Consider the following 18,076-nt stretch of genomic DNA (forward strand, 5'->3'; position numbering starts at 1 on the left):
ATGTGAGTTGGAGGTGCTCAAAGAAATTGTTCTATATATTTGACACATGTGATATCTTTTAGCCAACCATACACTGATTAGATGCTGCTTGTAAGTGTCGGCTTGCATGGTGATGTAGATATACATGTACAGTAGGCTTGCGGGTGCACCATGTGAGAGAGAGAGAGAGGGTTGAGGAGTACTGGAAAGAACTCTGACTCGGTAATCCACTCTCTCTCTCTCACATGGTGCACCCGCAAGCCTACTGTATACATACACTGATTGTATAACAAGATATAATCATATGCAATATACACCCTGTTATCACTAAATGGACTGATTTTGTTTTAGCCCCGTCATACAATTTTGATCATTTCATATGAAAAAAGGACACATTTTCCATTATTATTATGTTTCAGGGTTTATTGTTAACATTACACTATCATTTCTTAAAGATTATTAGTATTGCTCAAGATGTAAATTGTAAACACCATCTTTGTTAGGTTTTTCCAAGGACTTCGTTATATGGAAATATTTACATTACACAAACTTTTTCTTCTTCTTCATAAATATGAATTTTAAAGTTGAATACAGAGCAAATGGCTATAAGTGTGCAAGATCTCCCTTGTTTGGTTGATGCTTCAGTGATGGAATATATCTATGTGTAAGGAACAATCAGATAGCACTGATGAATCATGCTAGAAAACAGAATACAAAATATCAGACATGGCATCATCCACATATGTTCACCTGTCCCTCAAACTGGTCTGAATAACAAACCCAGTGTTTTCAAACATTAGCACATATAGTACCAAGGTTCTTTTTGGTGCTTCCCCCGCCCTCTCAATCTAGCTTGGTAGTTCTAGTCCTTTTAATATATCTCTGACCTTGTCTCTTTATATTGAAATGTGCAAGGCTCTGAATCTGATTTGGACTGTATTCATACAGAGGACTCTCTTGTATTAATCTGATGTATGAGATGCTACCCTCTCTTTCATCTGAGCCTGGTGTATGAAGTGCTTGAGGTATCAGCAGTTTGTCTCTGAGTAGCTAGTGGCGTCCCATCATCTCATCTGGACGTATGAAGTGTGTGAGGTATTTCAGTACTGACCATGGTGTATGAAGTGCTTGGAGAGATCTTAGAATGTCTCGCAAGTATCTAGGTGTCCTATTGTCTGATCCTAAGTGTAGTTTATGAAGTGCCTTGAGGATAGTTCTCAGTAACTGTCTATGATTCTGGTCTATAACATGCTTCAAGTGATCTTAGAAAGTAGCTAGTGGTGTCTTATCGTCCATCAACCCAGGTGTATGAAGTGCTTGGAGAGATCTTAGAATGTCTCGCAATTATCTAGGTGTTATATTGTCTGATCCTTCAAGTGATCTTAGGTCTCTGAGGAGATAGTGATGCTCTCCCATCTGATCACGTTGTTCAAAGCGGCCAATCTAAACAAGAGCTCACTGATCATCAAGGTGATCTTAGAATGTCTCTGAGTGGCTAGTTGGTCCTATCATCCAGTCCTCATGCATGAATTGCTTAGAGTCTACTCAGTATGTCTCTGAATAGCTTGTGGTGTCCTTGGAGAGCATGTCCTTCAGAGCTGGGACACAGTTACTTGGAATGAGAAGACCTGCATACAGAGATAAAGAGATGGGAAAGTAGGAGAGGAAGATCAAAAGAGGAGAAAATTAGAAGGGCAGAAAGAAGAGAGGGAGAAATGAGAAAGAGAAAGATACAAATGAACCGGGGGGTTTAGATAGGTGCAGAAAAGGGAAGAAATGGGATACAAATGCAATTAAAAACATGCTATATTTCATGATGAATATTTGCCTCTCATCGTTCTTTAAGTCTATGCATCAGATATCTTGTCAAGTTTCATCACATTCAGCAGCACTTGCGAGATCTGCCTTGCCAAGGCTTTGACATGAACATGGTGTTTCACAGTTAAAGAAACCTGATCTATTAGTTACGCTGGCAATATCTGTTCAAAAGAGGCTGTACGGCAATTACATCAAATTAATTCCACTCCTGATATTTCCTGCTCCTAATTGAAGTACACATTTCTGGGGCCCTGACTACATGTGGTTAATTTCCTTATCTCGGCACAGATATTTGATTGGAAGTATTATCATGGGGGGAAAATCATGTCTAAAACCATATGGAGTAAATGAAATGTCAGATAACAGCATGCAAACAGAATGTTGATTCGTTTCCATTTAACATGTATTTAGTTCTTATTTATAATCTTCGCTATTTTTCTGACATTTTCTGACATTTTCTCTCTTATTTATTTCACTATTTTATCTTTTTTCTGATCTGTCTATATGTCTGACTGTATTTGCATCTGTCTGTGTATCTCTCTCTCTCTCTCTCTCTTTCTCGGCCTACACATGTACTGTACATGTACCTATATTTATTTTTCTCCTTACACCAATCTCTTAAATTTTTTTCTCTCTCTTTCTCTCTCTCTCCACTACTCTCCTCTAATCTATCTCTAAAAGTCTCTGTTATACTCTCTGAAATTCTGAAAAATACAACTGATAAAACAGAATAAGAGAATTAGCACGAGGCTGATAAAATACAGCGCCAAGTAATCTCAAAAATTCATTAAGGTGCTCGAAATCAGGACACAAAAGTGAAAAGTATTAAAACTAATTCCCACAAGTCATATCAATACATAACAGATTATAACTCCAAGGCTTAAGAGCAAAATATAGTTTTAAAAGTACTTTCAAAGGTCATCAGACATACCCCTTGGATGGACACCATTTTAAAGGACTACATACTCCCTCTCCATCTCAACATGGCACCATCACTCAATACACGTCGCAACAAAAGCAACTGTACACAATAGATTAATATTTAAAATGTAAAATATCTTCAAATATCACTTTAGTACTATCAAAATTTCAAATGAGAGTGCAGTGCAGAGCACAGGATAGCTGTGAAGGAGGAAGAAGTTTAACAGACCTTTTGATTAGTTGGAACCTGGTACTTAATTTGACACTTTAAAACAATACTGTTTGTCTTGAATGAAGACTAACCCAAGTTTTTCCAAGATGTGTCAATTGTGTTGCTGCTAAACTACAGGGCCTAACCCTATGGACTGCGGTCTCTATAGTCTCCTAGTTCAGCATTATGACTGAAATGAGTTTAATTTGTGCCTGCAAACTAAAGGAAAAGGGAGGTAAGAGAGGAGAAGGGGGGCTAAATTAGGCCAACCAGCACCCTTGGGGGTAACGCTATGTTGACAGACTTTATTACTAGTGATCTGACAAGGCTTTTGACTTTCGGCGAGGTAACACTCGACCTTACAACACTCAACACTAAGACTCTCAAAAAAGTACACATGAGATGGTGAACCAGTCGAGCTCAACATAAAATCAAGATCATCATCATGGTTCACAGCAGTTACATGTATACGATGCTATAATTCTTTTGATAAGATTAAAATATATGCAAATAATATAGCAAGATGAAGACATGAGATCATATGATATCCAGAATTAGAAAGGACTGGTGCTTTCATTGACCGAAAAGAATTAAATTACAACTGTCAAAACTGTGCCAGCATTACATGGGTGATGGCTACCTTTCATTCAACACTCTATACATATATGTGGAGTAGAATTTCAACACTTTTAGTGTACGTCGTAGCTAAAATTTCAAGAATCATATGATATCATTTTGTGTAACGGGTATGAAATGCCGGACATCACCCTTCAAATGTATGACTCTACCACTGACTAGACAACTGATGTCACATGACTAAGTCACATGACATCGGTGAGCAAGATGAATGCACTTTCTAATAGTCTTATTACTCTCAAACGACCTTTTAATTGTATTTTTGTTTTCAAGGTTTTTCACAAGTAGAATTGTTGGCACTCTGAGAAAGAAGATTGGATGATTATGTGATGTCATCATGAAAACCTTGTTTTTCTTAGAAATATTCTCCTTCCAGATATATAGTCTACTAAAACGAACTACAGGATTTGTTAGGTCTAATGCCTCATTCGCATCACAGTGTTTTATTTCTTGTAACATAAATCTCTTCCTTCAATTGAACTACGGAAATGTTCCAGACAAATTCACAAACCATGTTTGAATGAAAACTAACAGATTTATTTTGTGTTGACAAGGAACCTGTCATAAACATACCCATCAGGCAAGAAAAAAAAAAAAATTCAAAGTATCCTACCTACAATATGGCACTAGTCATGCAATACAATGTTCTTTATTCAAAAACAACATCTACATGTCCAAGATTCCTAATGTTTTAAAGCAGGACTGCACGACTAGTAGCTACTTGCGCCTTCCATTTAATTTCTTGTAGCCATATCAGATTATTTGTATATCATTACTGTTTAAGTTTATGTATTAAGGTGTATGGACTGTAGACCAGAGGAAATGGGTAGAAGAGGGAAATAATGATTTTTTTTCCTTCTTTTTATTTCTTTCTTTTTAAAATAAAATTTAAGTTAAAAGAGTCTTTAGAACATCATGATATATAATCAGATGTACTGTAGCACCAGCAAACATAGGGAAAGGATTAAAAACTTGAAACATGCTCATTAAAAACAGCATAGATGTACAATATAATGTGATGCTTCAATATTATAGACTTGAGGAAAAGGAGAAAATGTGGAAATGTAGTCTAACAGCTTTATGAACGTCCCTGACATAGATCTATCAATTTCAGGATGAGAGATATACGTGAGAAACAACAAGCTACCAGTATCAAGATGATGTAGATACAGAATGAGATCGTCTTAAGGAGGGACGTGATTTGTCACATACAGGATGGCATAAAAAGCAAGGAAACGGCCGAGTTTAATGTTTCATCACATACTTATTCTGTGACTTATCTGGCTTAACTAGGGTCGATCATAAGGAAATGAGTATTCAACATGTTCTAATTGATACTAATAATATCAACAGCTGTGATCTGTTAGGATTGGATAGGATTCAGACATTTCTTACCTCCCTCGACTCAATTAGAGGTGAAGTGCCCAATGACTATCACATTCTTCTAATTTATTCAATTTTACACATCTCCATAAAAGAAAAGCATTCAAAAAGTTTCAATGAAGCAATTTTTCCTCCTCAAATTGTAACCAATCTTACATAGTCTGTATATTCTCTCTTCCATACATGTTTGTATAAAATATGGACATAAACAAATATAACAAAAACGTTCTGTATGACTGAACCTTCAAAATGCAACAACATTTTGCCACTTTGTCCATGAAAGAGGTACCACTTGAATTCCGATTCTTAATGCTTATTTTTATATCAAATGAGCTTAGTAATGAATTGCATGGTACTGTGGCAAAAATCAATTTACATTTCAAGAATTATTTTTGGTTTTCCTGTTCCTGTATTACGCACAGTTCATAGTATTCTAGACCAAAAAATAAAGACAAACACCAAACAGATGACACTGTACCTACCGGTATACAGTCAATAAATGACCCCAATCCCATGCCCCCCTCCCTGACCCCCAAAAAGTTAATTACATAAATAACTCACTAAAAATGAGTACCCATCAAGATATCTTGATTTATATTTACCCAGTTCATGTCTCTCAGATAACATGAGATAGAAACCATATCCATGAAGCAAAAAAATAGATGGAACTTCGCAGTAAAAAATGATGCCTTCGCCATAGAGCGATTTCACAAACCAAAACAGGAGCAATTTTTCAAATTCAAGTTTAATTGTGATCCATTAACAGGTTCTCAGAACATCGTGATTACAAGCTATTTTTCATATACATGTATGATCCTTTTATCTTTGACCTCATGACCCTAAAATCTAATAAGTTCATTGGCTTTGCAAGATACATACATGACCTAAGTTTGGCAGGAATCCATCAATCGGTTCTTGAGGTAACGCGGTCACGAGAACGGGACGTGTATGGACGTACAGACGGACAACCCCAAAACATAATGTCTCCGGGTATTTTGTAACGGAGGCTTAAAAAAACTTTTAAAATTCAGCCTACTACAAAATAAAAAGTATCAATCAAGGTCCACAGATCTTGGGATGACTAATAAGACCAATATATTTTGGGGTAAGTGAACCTCTTTTCCATATTTTGATGCGCCAGAGCTTGCACTTTCAAGAATAAGACCTTAACGACTGTCTCACCTCCTCATTCAATCTTAGGGTTTCTCTTAAATGTTTGTGGCACCAGGATATATTTGGATGCATCCAATAGCTCCTGACTGACATTACCACAATAGGACCCCTGGTAGCTAGACCCCTGGAAGCACTAGTCTACATCAAAGACTCAACAGGATATTCACAATGATGTTCATTCTAAATGACTGCTAAGAATACAAATACAATTACAGTTTATATGTGGATGTTGTGGTACAGTAATTCACTTCAGCTCAGTCATAAGGTTGAAGGTTCAGACCCATCACCACTGTCCCTTGTTAAGATATGTATTGACATTTGCCACTCTCCATCCAGGTGTAAACAGGTTATTGATATGCTAAGAGATATGCTATTTGAAGGTTCTTATACTGAAGTTGTAGTTGTGACAGATGGGAGCTACAATTATTATCTGGTGATGTACAGTATGTCTTTTAGACCTAAATGAAATATTGTGTATCTGATGACTACAAGGTTGTTAAACTTCTGGGATATTACATTCCTACCCAAATCAATCCATGAAGTATTTGGTATGGCACCTTTCCCTTACAGTTACAAAGTGCTTCACAACACAAGTGATCAACAGTTTGCTCCACAAATATATTATACACCCGCAATTTTTTTCGCAATGAAATTTTAGAGCAAAATAAGGATGGAATGTTGGCTGGAGTTAAGGCTATGAACTCCACAGAATAAGCAATACCCAGGGGCATTCTCCAATTGTGAATTTCCTGAAGAGTTTCTTAGTCACTTTCCAGCAATGGCTTCAACTCATCCTTAACCGCTTGCTCTCTCTCTCTCTCTCTCTCTCTCTCTCTCTCTCTCTCTCACTCTATTTCCTTTTTTCTTCTTTCTTTCTTTCTTTCTTTCTTTCTTTCTTTCTTTCTCTCTTTCTTTCTCTCTTTCTTTCTCTCTCTCTTTCTTTCTCTCTTTATCTCTCTTTCTCTCATCTCCTTTAATTTCACTCAATCTTAGTTTTTCACCCTCAGTCTTCTCCATCTTCTCTCCAACTCTCCATCCCTCTTTCCACACACTCTCTCTCTCTCTCTCTCTCTCTCTCTCTCTCTCTGTTTCTCTCTCTGTTTCTCTCTCTCTCTCTCTCTCTCCCTCTCTGTCTCTCTCTCCATTTCAATCCTACTTTTCATTAAGCAAGCATGACAATGTATTCATGTATGCCTACAGACGGCCAGGGGAATTCAGTCAAAGATCCGAACAGGATCATGGATGCATGAATGATCAACCCAATTTCGTGTTGGGGCATTGCAGTGCTTGCCCAACAAATTAAGGCCACATGGAAATAAAACATTAATCATCATTACAATGATGGTCCATTCTCTATCTCGCTCTTCAAATGTGTCACACCCATTTCTGTTTGCCAAACAAAAGAGACAGGATGGGAAAAGGTTCACGCCAAATTTCTTTAAGCGATTCTTTCATAAATTTCACAAATGTCCTGTACAAATAAACTTCAGTCAAACGGAAAATGTATTGTCTTAAAGTTGAAATGTGACAGATAGAAAAAAAAATTCTCCTTAAATTACAAACATGTAGTTTGCAGGGCAATTTCAAGAGAAAATGACCATACATTCATAATGAACCGAAATCTTAACAATATTTATAAATTTTATTTCCTTTACTAAAATGCATCTCATTCTCAATAGACTCCAGTCTAAGTTATATCATGCTCAGTATACAGCAGCTTGAAACACAGCATGCCCCCTCCCCTCAATTGAATAATTCCCATGATATAAACTCTTGATATAAGAGAGTAAGGGTCGAAAAAGGTTTTAGTTTTCATAACAACATCATGCAGCATTCCACTCAAGGGCTGAAGAAAACTTCATGGTAGGTTGGGGATAGTCAAATTCACATTTCCTCCAGACAAAAAAAAGAACAGATAAATACATTAATCCCTGATCACAATAAAATTACCTCTCAACTATCCCAATGGAAAACTGAACACGCTATAAATACAATCTGAATTAGTTTCATAAAGGAAGTGTTTTTGCAAGGGCCTTGCCTTGAAAACAAGCAATATTGATAAGGGTAAAGAATTACAAGAAACAGTAAAAAGGGCAACCAATGATAACCCAGACATGTGAAGGAAATGGAAAGAAAACTTCCACAAGGTGCAGCCACAGGCTTACTTGTAGACGGACAAAATGGGTTGGTTTACATAAATAACAACTATCTTCATATTCTGCTTAGCTTTCCCACCAGGTCCAAACATATTATAAAATTCATGAAAATCTGACTTGTAAATAAACAAGAAAATCAATAAGTGCACTATTAATGTCCGACTACTTTTCCTCCAAAAGCAGGGAACTATTCTAATCATTACATCAGGGGTTTACTATTAGGAAACTGCGAAAAACACAGGGAAAAAAATACTTTAAAAATTTGGGGGATACTTTTTAAGCTTGCTTGCATAAAAATAACACATTTAAATTGTTTTGCATTGAACTCTATGCAAATTTAGGGGGGCTCTTTTATGTTTTTTAGGGGCTCTTTTGGGCAATTTGGGGGCTACTTCGCTCCGAGCCCCCGTGTATTTTTTTCACTGGAAAAACACAAGGTGGTGGTCTCTTTGGCATACGATAATGCAAGTTCAGGATAATAACCAAGTTTGCTGTCATTCGATTTGGATGCGATGATGTCTACCCCTACCTAAGGTCTGAATAATTAGATTAAGAAAGAAAGAAAGTAAAGAAAATGAATAACACTTACCGACAAGTTTTCCTCTGTCTGTCTTGAGTCTAATGATCTGCATGATAGAACCACTCCTAGGATTGAGTCGTAGGACTTCCTCCACTCTCGCCCATACACTCAATACAGCACCAGATAACACAAAGAAGGTCCGACGTCTTAGGCCGATCTCACAAGGCAGACCAAGCATGTGCGACTTGCACGTTCCTTTCCTAGTAAGGTCAAGGAAGACAATTAGGTTAACAATTCATTCAGGGGCAAGTATTACATTGCACAACTAGCAAAACGGCACAGATGACTATTGTGGTCAGATTATCAAGATTTCTGGTTTTGTGACGAAAGGATGAAAAGTTCCAGGGAGTACTTAGAAAGTACACCATCTTTGACTGATCTTAGACTCGCAGGGTACACCTAGCATGCTTCTGTCTTTCCTGGTGGGATAGAAAAAAAGGCCATTGGACATTAAGAAAAATAATTGTGGTAACAGTGATAATACTGAAAGTGTTTTAATGTGGATGGATTGTATAGGAATATTCAATAGTGTACATTTAAAAACAAGCCTGAGCAATAACACTCTGACAAACCTATGATGGTATCCAAGGGCTATACATCAGAATGGATTAAATCTTAAAATATCAACCAACAAAAAACAAAAAAATAACAAAATAAAATACAGACAACAAATTCTGAAGAACGGAACCAAAGTTTGTAACCCAAATCAAACCTTTAACATGAGTTTTTTTATTTGTCCTTTGGTTTTTTAAATGTCCCTGGGAAAAAAAGTATAACAAAATAAATACACACAAAAAAAACTAGATTCATATGGATTCACAGTCAACCATATCTACTTTTTCTATGCATTGTTATGAGCGATGAAAAACTTAAGAGTGAAACTTTTTTATTAAAAAAAAAGCTGAAGAAGGGTCTGTGTGTCTCAAGAGATTTAAGTCTAATTATTTGCACATTTATGGATGCTTAAAATACAATGGGTGGGCTTTACACTTCTGCCGTTTCCAATTATAAAGAATACATACAGGAAGTCAGGGTGTCGTCTATAATCATCATCATCACATGAGAATCATAAGGCAAAGATGGAAAATTACAAGAAAAGTCATCACTTGGTTAAGATTTGTCTGGACCATGCATGCCAGATGAATCGAATCTCTCTCTCTCTTGAGGTAAAGAAGCCTTTCCTCCGATGAGATAGCGAGCGGAAAGATGCAGGAACAAATACAGGAGACAGACAGTCCAAGGGAAACAATGCAAGTCATCTGTTGCTTTCATTATCTCTTTCATGAGGTCTTTCATGACTCCTGCTCTTTGTCTGAACTTCTCCTAGAAGACAAATTCGGCCTTCCTCCATGCAAGGCTCAAACTCAAGGCTACATGCACTGCACCATCTCAAGACTGGATGACTCATATCACCAAGACAACGGAATCAGATTGAGCAGGGAAGATCTATAAATGTGATTTAGGAGAAGTATGGTGTCTCCAGCGAACCTTTTGCTTGTTGACTGAGGGGTGGAAATAATAGGTGCATCCACATAAGAGCTAGTTTCAAGAACAGTTGCAAGCAGAAGTTTGGCAAACAGACATTTTCAGTGGATTTCCTACATTTGTTTTCAAACCATCTAGGAATAATCTCAAGAAAGTTACAAATATGTGTTTTGATCAAACACAACTTCAAAACTTCATAACTTTCTTATCTTTATTTGATTTTTATCATTTTTTAAATAAATCTGTTTTATCTTTATGTAGTTGTTAAAGCCAACTTGATGCTAGAGTGGACTTCCCCTTTAATTACCATTAATGAGAGATTTAAAAAATTCAAAAATTCTCTGTGGTCTTACTTCTAGAAGATCCAAAAGCTGAAGTTTGGATGCAGCTACAGAATTACTTATTGGAAGTTCCTTTGAGGTCTCTGTGTTTGGTTAACCAATAATGCAAAATACCAAGGGAATTGTGGGTAAATGTCTGGGAGGTTGTGGAGAATTAGCAAGACAGGAAAGGAAACATGAACATTCATGACGGAGATGAAGATGAAAGAGAGGCACGCCAGATCAATTTGCAGAGAGTGAAAGACAGAGAGAGAGATAGAGAGAGAGAGAGAGAGAGACAGACATAGATAGAGAGAGATAGAGAGACACAGAGAGAGACACAGAGAGAGGAAAGGAAACATGAACATTCATGATGGAGATGAAGATGAAAGAGAGGCACGCCAGATCAATTTGCAGAGAGTGAAAGACAGAGAGAGAGATAGAGAGAGAGAGAGAGAGAGACAGACATAGATAGAGAGAGATAGAGAGACACAGAGAGAGACACAGAGAGAGGAAAGGAAACATGAACATTCATGATGGAGATGAAGATGAAAGAGAGGCACGCCAGATCAATTTGCAGAGAGTGAAAGACAGAGAGAGAGATAGAGAGAGAGAGAGAGAGAGACAGACATAGATAGAGAGAGATAGAGAGACACAGAGAGAGAGACACAGAGAGAGGAAAGGAAACATGAACATTCATGACGGAGATGAAGATGAAAGAGAGGCACGCCAGATCAATTTGCAGAGAGTGAAAGACAGAGAGAGAGAGATAGAGAGAGAGAGAGACACAGAGAGAGACACAGAGAGAGGAAAGGAAACATGAACATTCATGACGGAGATGAAGATGAAAGAGAGGCACGCCAGATCAATTTGCAGAGAGTGAAAGACAGAGAGAGAGATAGAGAGAGAGAGAGAGAGACAGAGACAGACATAGATAGAGAGAGATAGAGAGACACAGAGAGAGACACAGAGAGAGGAAAGGAAACATGAACATTCATGACGGAGATGAAGATGAAAGAGAGGCACCTCAGATCAATTGGCAGAGTAAAAGACAGAGAGGGGAAAGATGAGGGGAGGGAGAGACGATGATAGAGAGAGAGAGGGAGGGGGAGAGAGAGAGACAATGATAGAGAGAGAAAGAGAAAGAGAGAGACAGAGAGAGAGGGAGAGAGACGGAGAGAGACAGAGAGAGAGGGAGAGAGACAGAGAGAGAGGGAGAGAGACACAGAGAGAGAGAGAGAGAGAGACACAGAGAGAGATAAGCATGAGAGCGAGGATGCTAACAGGAAGTGAAAAACACAATACAAGCAGGAGGATGATGGAATGAAGAGGAAGGAAATGGCCTGAAGATAACGAACGGTTGATAAGAATGGGAAGGTATTAACAAGGTAATGATAGACAAATGGCAAGGACACTTCACATAGATTTGAAAGTGTTATATTCTATGAGAAAACTTCATTGTAACAATTACATGAATAAAGGCCAAGATGCTTACGTTTGTAAATAAAAGTTTATACAAAATAAATTCCTGATAACAAAGAAAAAAATTATGTTTCATGATTTCTAAATTATCCTAAAGAAATTTTGTTTCAACTTCAACTTAAAAATCCCACATAATTTAAAGAATATTTGGCGAACATTCTCGGGTCTCCTGTTCAAGTTCCAACAGATTCACTGATTCATTCAGGCTTTCTGAGAATTCATGTACACTTGCTCCCGTCATCAAGGACATTTCCAAAGTGCAAATCAAGTTCTAAGGCCACAGAACTTAATCAGTGGGACCAATGACTAGGGGTTGAAGATATACATCAGTCGTTAAGGTGGATACAGTTGACATGTGAGCTGACAGACGTATCAGTCAGGATTGGAACTAGCTTATCACTAACACAATACAGAGTTACAGGGACTGCAAGTAGTGACCTGCTACTTCCTCTCTGATCCAATATTAGGCTCATTCACACATACAACTGTAAATGTAAGCGAGATTCAGCCATTGATATTTTAATCACAGTCAAACTTTTGCTCTCTTTCCTGAATGAACCAATATTTTATTTTTGCTGATTATTAATATTCTGATCATGATCACACTGACCAAAATCAAATTGCATAAATGGCAGCAGTTATTTGGTGTGTGAATGAAATGAGACAAGATAGCTAATGTTTCCTTTTCCACGATGGAAAATATGATCAAGAGCAGTATTGGTTTGATCATCTGTATACTGTGGATGTACCTTCTCCAGACAAGATGGAACTGAAGGAACTACATGTATCTCCACTTTGCAACAAAACATGAATCTTAATTCAAAGCTCACTTTTTGTGTGTGTGAATGACCCAACTAGGTGTGACTCACCCTACAGAGAGCTGGGAGAGGGAAGAGGAAAGACAGAGGGAGACAGACAGACAGGATGAGGGAGGGGATTAGAGTATACGTCTTGGGGAGAGGAGATGACTAGCATGAAATAGAAACGATGAAGGGGAAATGATCCGACTATATAGTACAATGATAAAACACAAATGGATAATAAGAGATAGAGAGAGAGAGATATATAGGGCTGTAATGCAACAGAGTACTTTACCCCCCAACCAACCCAAAACAAGCCTTAGAGGTCTTGTGGTCTAGTGGAAAAGTCAAGGACTGTTAACCAAAGGTACGACTTCAAACCCTTGCCATAGCACTAACATCCTTTGGCAAGACATTAATCTACATTTGCCATACTCAACCTAGGTAAGGATACCTGGCAAGAATTAATTCCTTAAAATGGCAGCCATGCTGAAGGCGGAGTAATCATTTTGGAGAGTGTCAAGTCTGACAAACATGAGCACTATGCAAGAACTCAGTATTATTATAATCATTATTACTTAATTATTATTATTATTATAAGAAAACACATACACATACCGCACACAAGTAATATCAGATTCATATGCTTCAAGCAAAGGGAAGATAGTATGTGAAAGAAGGTTCAACAACAAAAAGGCATGGAATTTTCTAATGAGCAAAACAAGACATTGAAAATACATCGCAAAGAAGTGGTTAACAAGAATTATCTACATCAGGAAAGTGATAGATACATGTACCTAAAGAATGTAATGATCATTTGTGTCAAAATACATATCAAATCTTGAAAGAGAAAAAACACAGCCGAGGAGTAACAAAATATGTGTGTGTGTCTTATGGTTTCCTATCTTGTGCACCGCTAGCTATGACTCACTCAGCATGCAGTGAATGATCAGCCTTACTACTCGGTAGGGGTAGGCAGAGATGGAGGTAGATAGTGAGTCAGGTGGTTTATAACAAGAGTATGAACATGAATAGTGAAGATAAACAGAGAGGCTGATTAAAAAAGAAAATATAGATAAGGATAAAGACAGACAGTGAATGAATAGCCTTGTGACGGGGAAGGCAGAGATGGAGGTAGATAGTAAAGCAGGGCTCCCACTTAGCCGAGTTGGAGCCTCGAGTTGTGGCGAGCTGGTACAAGCTTATGGCTAGCCGTTTTTTCATTAAAACATATTTCTTGACATCAAGAATCGAATTCTTGATATCACAAAATCGAATTCTTGATATCACAAATCAAGAATTACCATTGCTTTACAACGTAAAATTATTTCTTGATATCCAGAAATATGTTTTAATGATAAAACGGCTTGCCATAAGCTTGCACCAGCTCGCCACAACTCGAGGCTCCAACTCGGCTAAGTGGGAGCCCTGCTTAAGTCAGGTGGTTTATAACACGAGTCAAAAATGAATATTGAAGATAAACAGAGAGGCCAATGGACAAGAATAAGTAGAGGCAAGGAGAAAGACAGACACTGAATGGATAGCCTTGTTACATGGCAGGGATAGGAAGAGATAGAGATAGTGATAGTAACCTAGGGGGTGTATAACGAGAGTAAGAAAATGAACAGTGAAGATAAACAGAAGGACGGTGGACAAGAAAAGAGATATAGGTAAGGAGAAAGAACGACAGTGAATGGATAGCCTTGTTACATGGCAGGGCAGGAAGAGATAGAGGCAGCAATAGTAAACCATGTGATACGAAACAGGAGTAAGGAATAAATGACAAATACATTGATCTACATTTGCCACACTCCACTCAGGTGAAGTAAATGGGGACCTGGTAGGAATTTATTCCTTGAAACGCAGCGCACGTAACACCTGCACTGCTAAAGCCAGGGTAATTATGCTGCATTATTGTAGAGCACTTAGAGACTTCTGATAAAGTAAGTGTTATGTGCTATATAAGCAATTATAATTATTATTCACTACAACACAGGCCAAATCTTATGCAAACATTGTCAAGTCCACTCACAAGTCAAGTTTATGTGTAAATCTGGAGTTACATTTGCAGTATGGCTTCACACAAGTAATATCTTGAAGCTGGTATTTTATCAAACCATACACAGCACATTTTAGTTGTTGTTGATTGGTTCTCTTTATGCAAATTATAAATAAGTGTAAACATGGTTAAACTCACCAGAAGATATGAGCACACTTGTTCTCTGAGGCCTTATAGAGGGCTTCCCAGAATGGTTTAGCTTCATCAGGTAGCACTTTCCTAAATCTGATCTTGAGCTCACCGACCGTCTCTAGCTTACTCTGAAGACCAATGTTAGGCTTGAAGAGCTGTAAAGAACCTTTCTTAGAGGAGCTGGAGGAGGGAGGGAAGCGAGCAAGGATTGCTACCTTACGACCAAACTTCATCTGAAAAATAAAGGAATATGCCATGTGAAAGAATTATATGGAATAGACTTTGAATCTGACAGATTTACTTATTTGTTCCTCATGTGATAAAATGTGCTTATATTTTTTACACAATAAATCACACATGCATTTTATGAAGGACAATTGATTGAATAAAAGTAGGAACTTTATTCTTGTGAATTTGTCTATCACAGAAAATCTTTCAAACTGAAAAAGACTGATGAAGAATGTATTTTAAAAAGTTTAAAGTGATGCAGTGACAATCATAGAATGCACAGTCATAAATGACGCCTCCGCCATAGAGCGATCTATACATCTAAATCTTTGAAGGATCAAAATTGGGTGAAGCATCATTCAAGTCAGGTCAAGGGAATCATTAGATGGTGTGACACCTCCTACATAAACTCAATTTAATCTGACTTGATGACACTATCCTGACATCTCCTTGACTGCTCTTGTTGAGAGTGAATACTCACAAGTTGTGAGATGTAGAATCCTTCTTCAGGCTGCGACAGCTCTGACCACATATCAATAGCTTTCTTCCATGACATCCCTCTCTCCGCTCCAACCTAAAATACAACACAATGAATATAACATTAATATCACCTTCATCTGACCACATACCAATAGCTTTCTTCCATGACATCCCTCTCTCCGCACCAACCTAAAATACAACACAATGAATATAACATCAATATCATATTGGCAGAGATGGAGAGGTCTTCATCTGGCCACATTTTACACATTGCATGATTAGCAAGCTACAATCATCAGCACAGACTCATAGCATCAGTTATAAGGACTATTTTTTTTTTTTTTTTTTTTGGGGGGGGGGGGTTTAATCTGTCATTTGTGTAAAGCATGTGTAGCATTCATCTCTTTCACTGTAGCCTCTGCTTCCAAGGTGGAGATTACTATCCTGGAATTTATTTTACATTATAATTTTGTTGTTAACATTGAAATCATTGTAACAGGCGACAAAACAACACCATTAAAAGTTCAACTGCAGTAAAGGACATCAATGTATCAATGTCTAGGTATCCTTAAAGTTTTTTAATTATTACACTGAAATTCATATAATGTTGTTTACTGCATATAAATACATTACTGTTGTACATCAATGCCTTTACCTTGTGGAGTTCATTTGTTGCATTGCCTGACATAGCAACATATGTGTCTGTGTGTATCCTTCTTATATCCATTCTCTCATTGCTAATATCTGTTGATAGAACAAAATACAGTTGGCAAATGAGAAACAATGGAGTTCATGTATTCTTGAAGATATACATATAAAATTCTTTTTTTTTTAAAGTCCTTCCACAAGACAAGTACTCTGATTATTAATGTAAAGATGAGTACCTTGGCAGTAATGGACATATGTCAATGAATTGTTTACAAGAAATATAACAGTCTGTTTCTGGTTTATCATTAATTGGTGTAAAGTAACTGCTTGGGAAGAGGTTTTAATCATTTGGGCAATGAAAAAAATGGGAAAAAAGGGATCTGCCACCGATAAGAAGTTATCACATGTGAAGTACACATTTATAAATAGCACTTGAGCCAGAGCACATTGCTGCCAGTTAATATAAAACTGGATGAATATGAATATGGCCTAAAGTCGCCAAACTTTAAATTGAATTGCACCAAGAGTCTGAAACGACATTTTAATAAATGAGTCATCACAAACTCTGGTAACATTTACTCCTGGCTTAAATTAGTCCAAAATGTAGGTTTTAAAAGTTTTAAAGATTAGGGTGAAGGAAAGAAATAATAATGTGTGGTCAAGAGTTGCAGTAAGGCCTTTGTGGTTTTGTTAAAGTTGTCAACAGAGTCGTGTCATAGAACCAAAAACAGATTCTTTACATACCCATAATACCAGCATCCCACTGGCCTTCCTTCTTAGCCCGTGATATGATAGTAACCATGGTATCACTGAAGTACTTGAAGAGAGAGTTCTGGGTATCTACCTCCATACCAAGGAGACGATTCAGGAACTTAGGCATACTGCTGTAGTCTGGATGGAAGACATGAATAAAAGGTTTGATGCTACTCACAAATTATTCCGTAGCATCCTTTCTATTCAAGACACTGCTGGTGTAATCCAGGAAACATCAGTCTTTATTGTTTCCCATTTGGTTGAATTGAGCATTCATTTATAAAACATTTCAGCAAACATTAAAATTCGTTAGTTTCAAATCAAAGATTCAAAGAACACTGTGCAAAACTTAAGAAAGAGATAAGAAGATAACTTTACCTTTCTCAAAGAAGTACATATCATGATCTTCATTGTATGACAGCAGACCTACACCAACCATGGCTTTCTTCACATCTACATGAACAAGAAAAATAAGTGAAAGTGAAACAAATGCATTCTTATTTGTTTTGTATCTCAGCATAATTCAATCATGGAATCAAAGAATAACTTTAAATACAAACATATTGAAACTTTTTATCTTGCATTCATCAACGTTCATTTTGTATAAATGCCAAATACTAATCATTCTTTATCAATAAGGAAAGCTCAACAAAAAAAGTAGAAAATTGTTGTTTTAGGCAATTAACATATATATTTTGTCACATTTTTTTCTTCTTTCTGATTTTTTTCAAATATTTGAAATGGAGCTTACACACTATATGAAATGAGCACACACACACAAACCAAACAAAAACAAACAATAACAAACAACAAGAAGATACATGCACCTGGG

General features: G+C 37.1%; 1 protein-coding gene across 1 annotated transcript in view; it reads right to left on the reverse strand.

The window, feature by feature from the left end:
• Positions 1 to 195: 195 nt before the first annotated feature.
• LOC115918271 (protein strawberry notch homolog 1-like) overlaps positions 196 to 18,076 on the reverse strand; it is a 43,636-nt gene continuing 25,755 nt past the window's right edge. The window contains exons 24-30 of the mRNA XM_030972065.1: positions 17,623 to 17,697; positions 17,236 to 17,382; positions 16,499 to 16,587; positions 15,845 to 15,937; positions 15,142 to 15,368; positions 8,867 to 9,057; positions 196 to 1,607 (exon numbers count right to left, since the gene is read on the reverse strand). Of these exons, the coding sequence (XP_030827925.1) occupies positions 1,525 to 1,607; positions 8,867 to 9,057; positions 15,142 to 15,368; positions 15,845 to 15,937; positions 16,499 to 16,587; positions 17,236 to 17,382; positions 17,623 to 17,697 (905 nt within the window). The 3' untranslated portion in view covers positions 196 to 1,524. The remainder of the gene's footprint in view (positions 1,608 to 8,866; positions 9,058 to 15,141; positions 15,369 to 15,844; positions 15,938 to 16,498; positions 16,588 to 17,235; positions 17,383 to 17,622; positions 17,698 to 18,076) is intronic.

Source organism: Strongylocentrotus purpuratus, unplaced genomic scaffold (genome assembly GCF_000002235.5).
Source record: "Strongylocentrotus purpuratus isolate Spur 01 unplaced genomic scaffold, Spur_5.0 spur5_contig_862, whole genome shotgun sequence".
Classification (NCBI taxonomy): domain Eukaryota; kingdom Metazoa; phylum Echinodermata; class Echinoidea; order Camarodonta; family Strongylocentrotidae; genus Strongylocentrotus; species Strongylocentrotus purpuratus.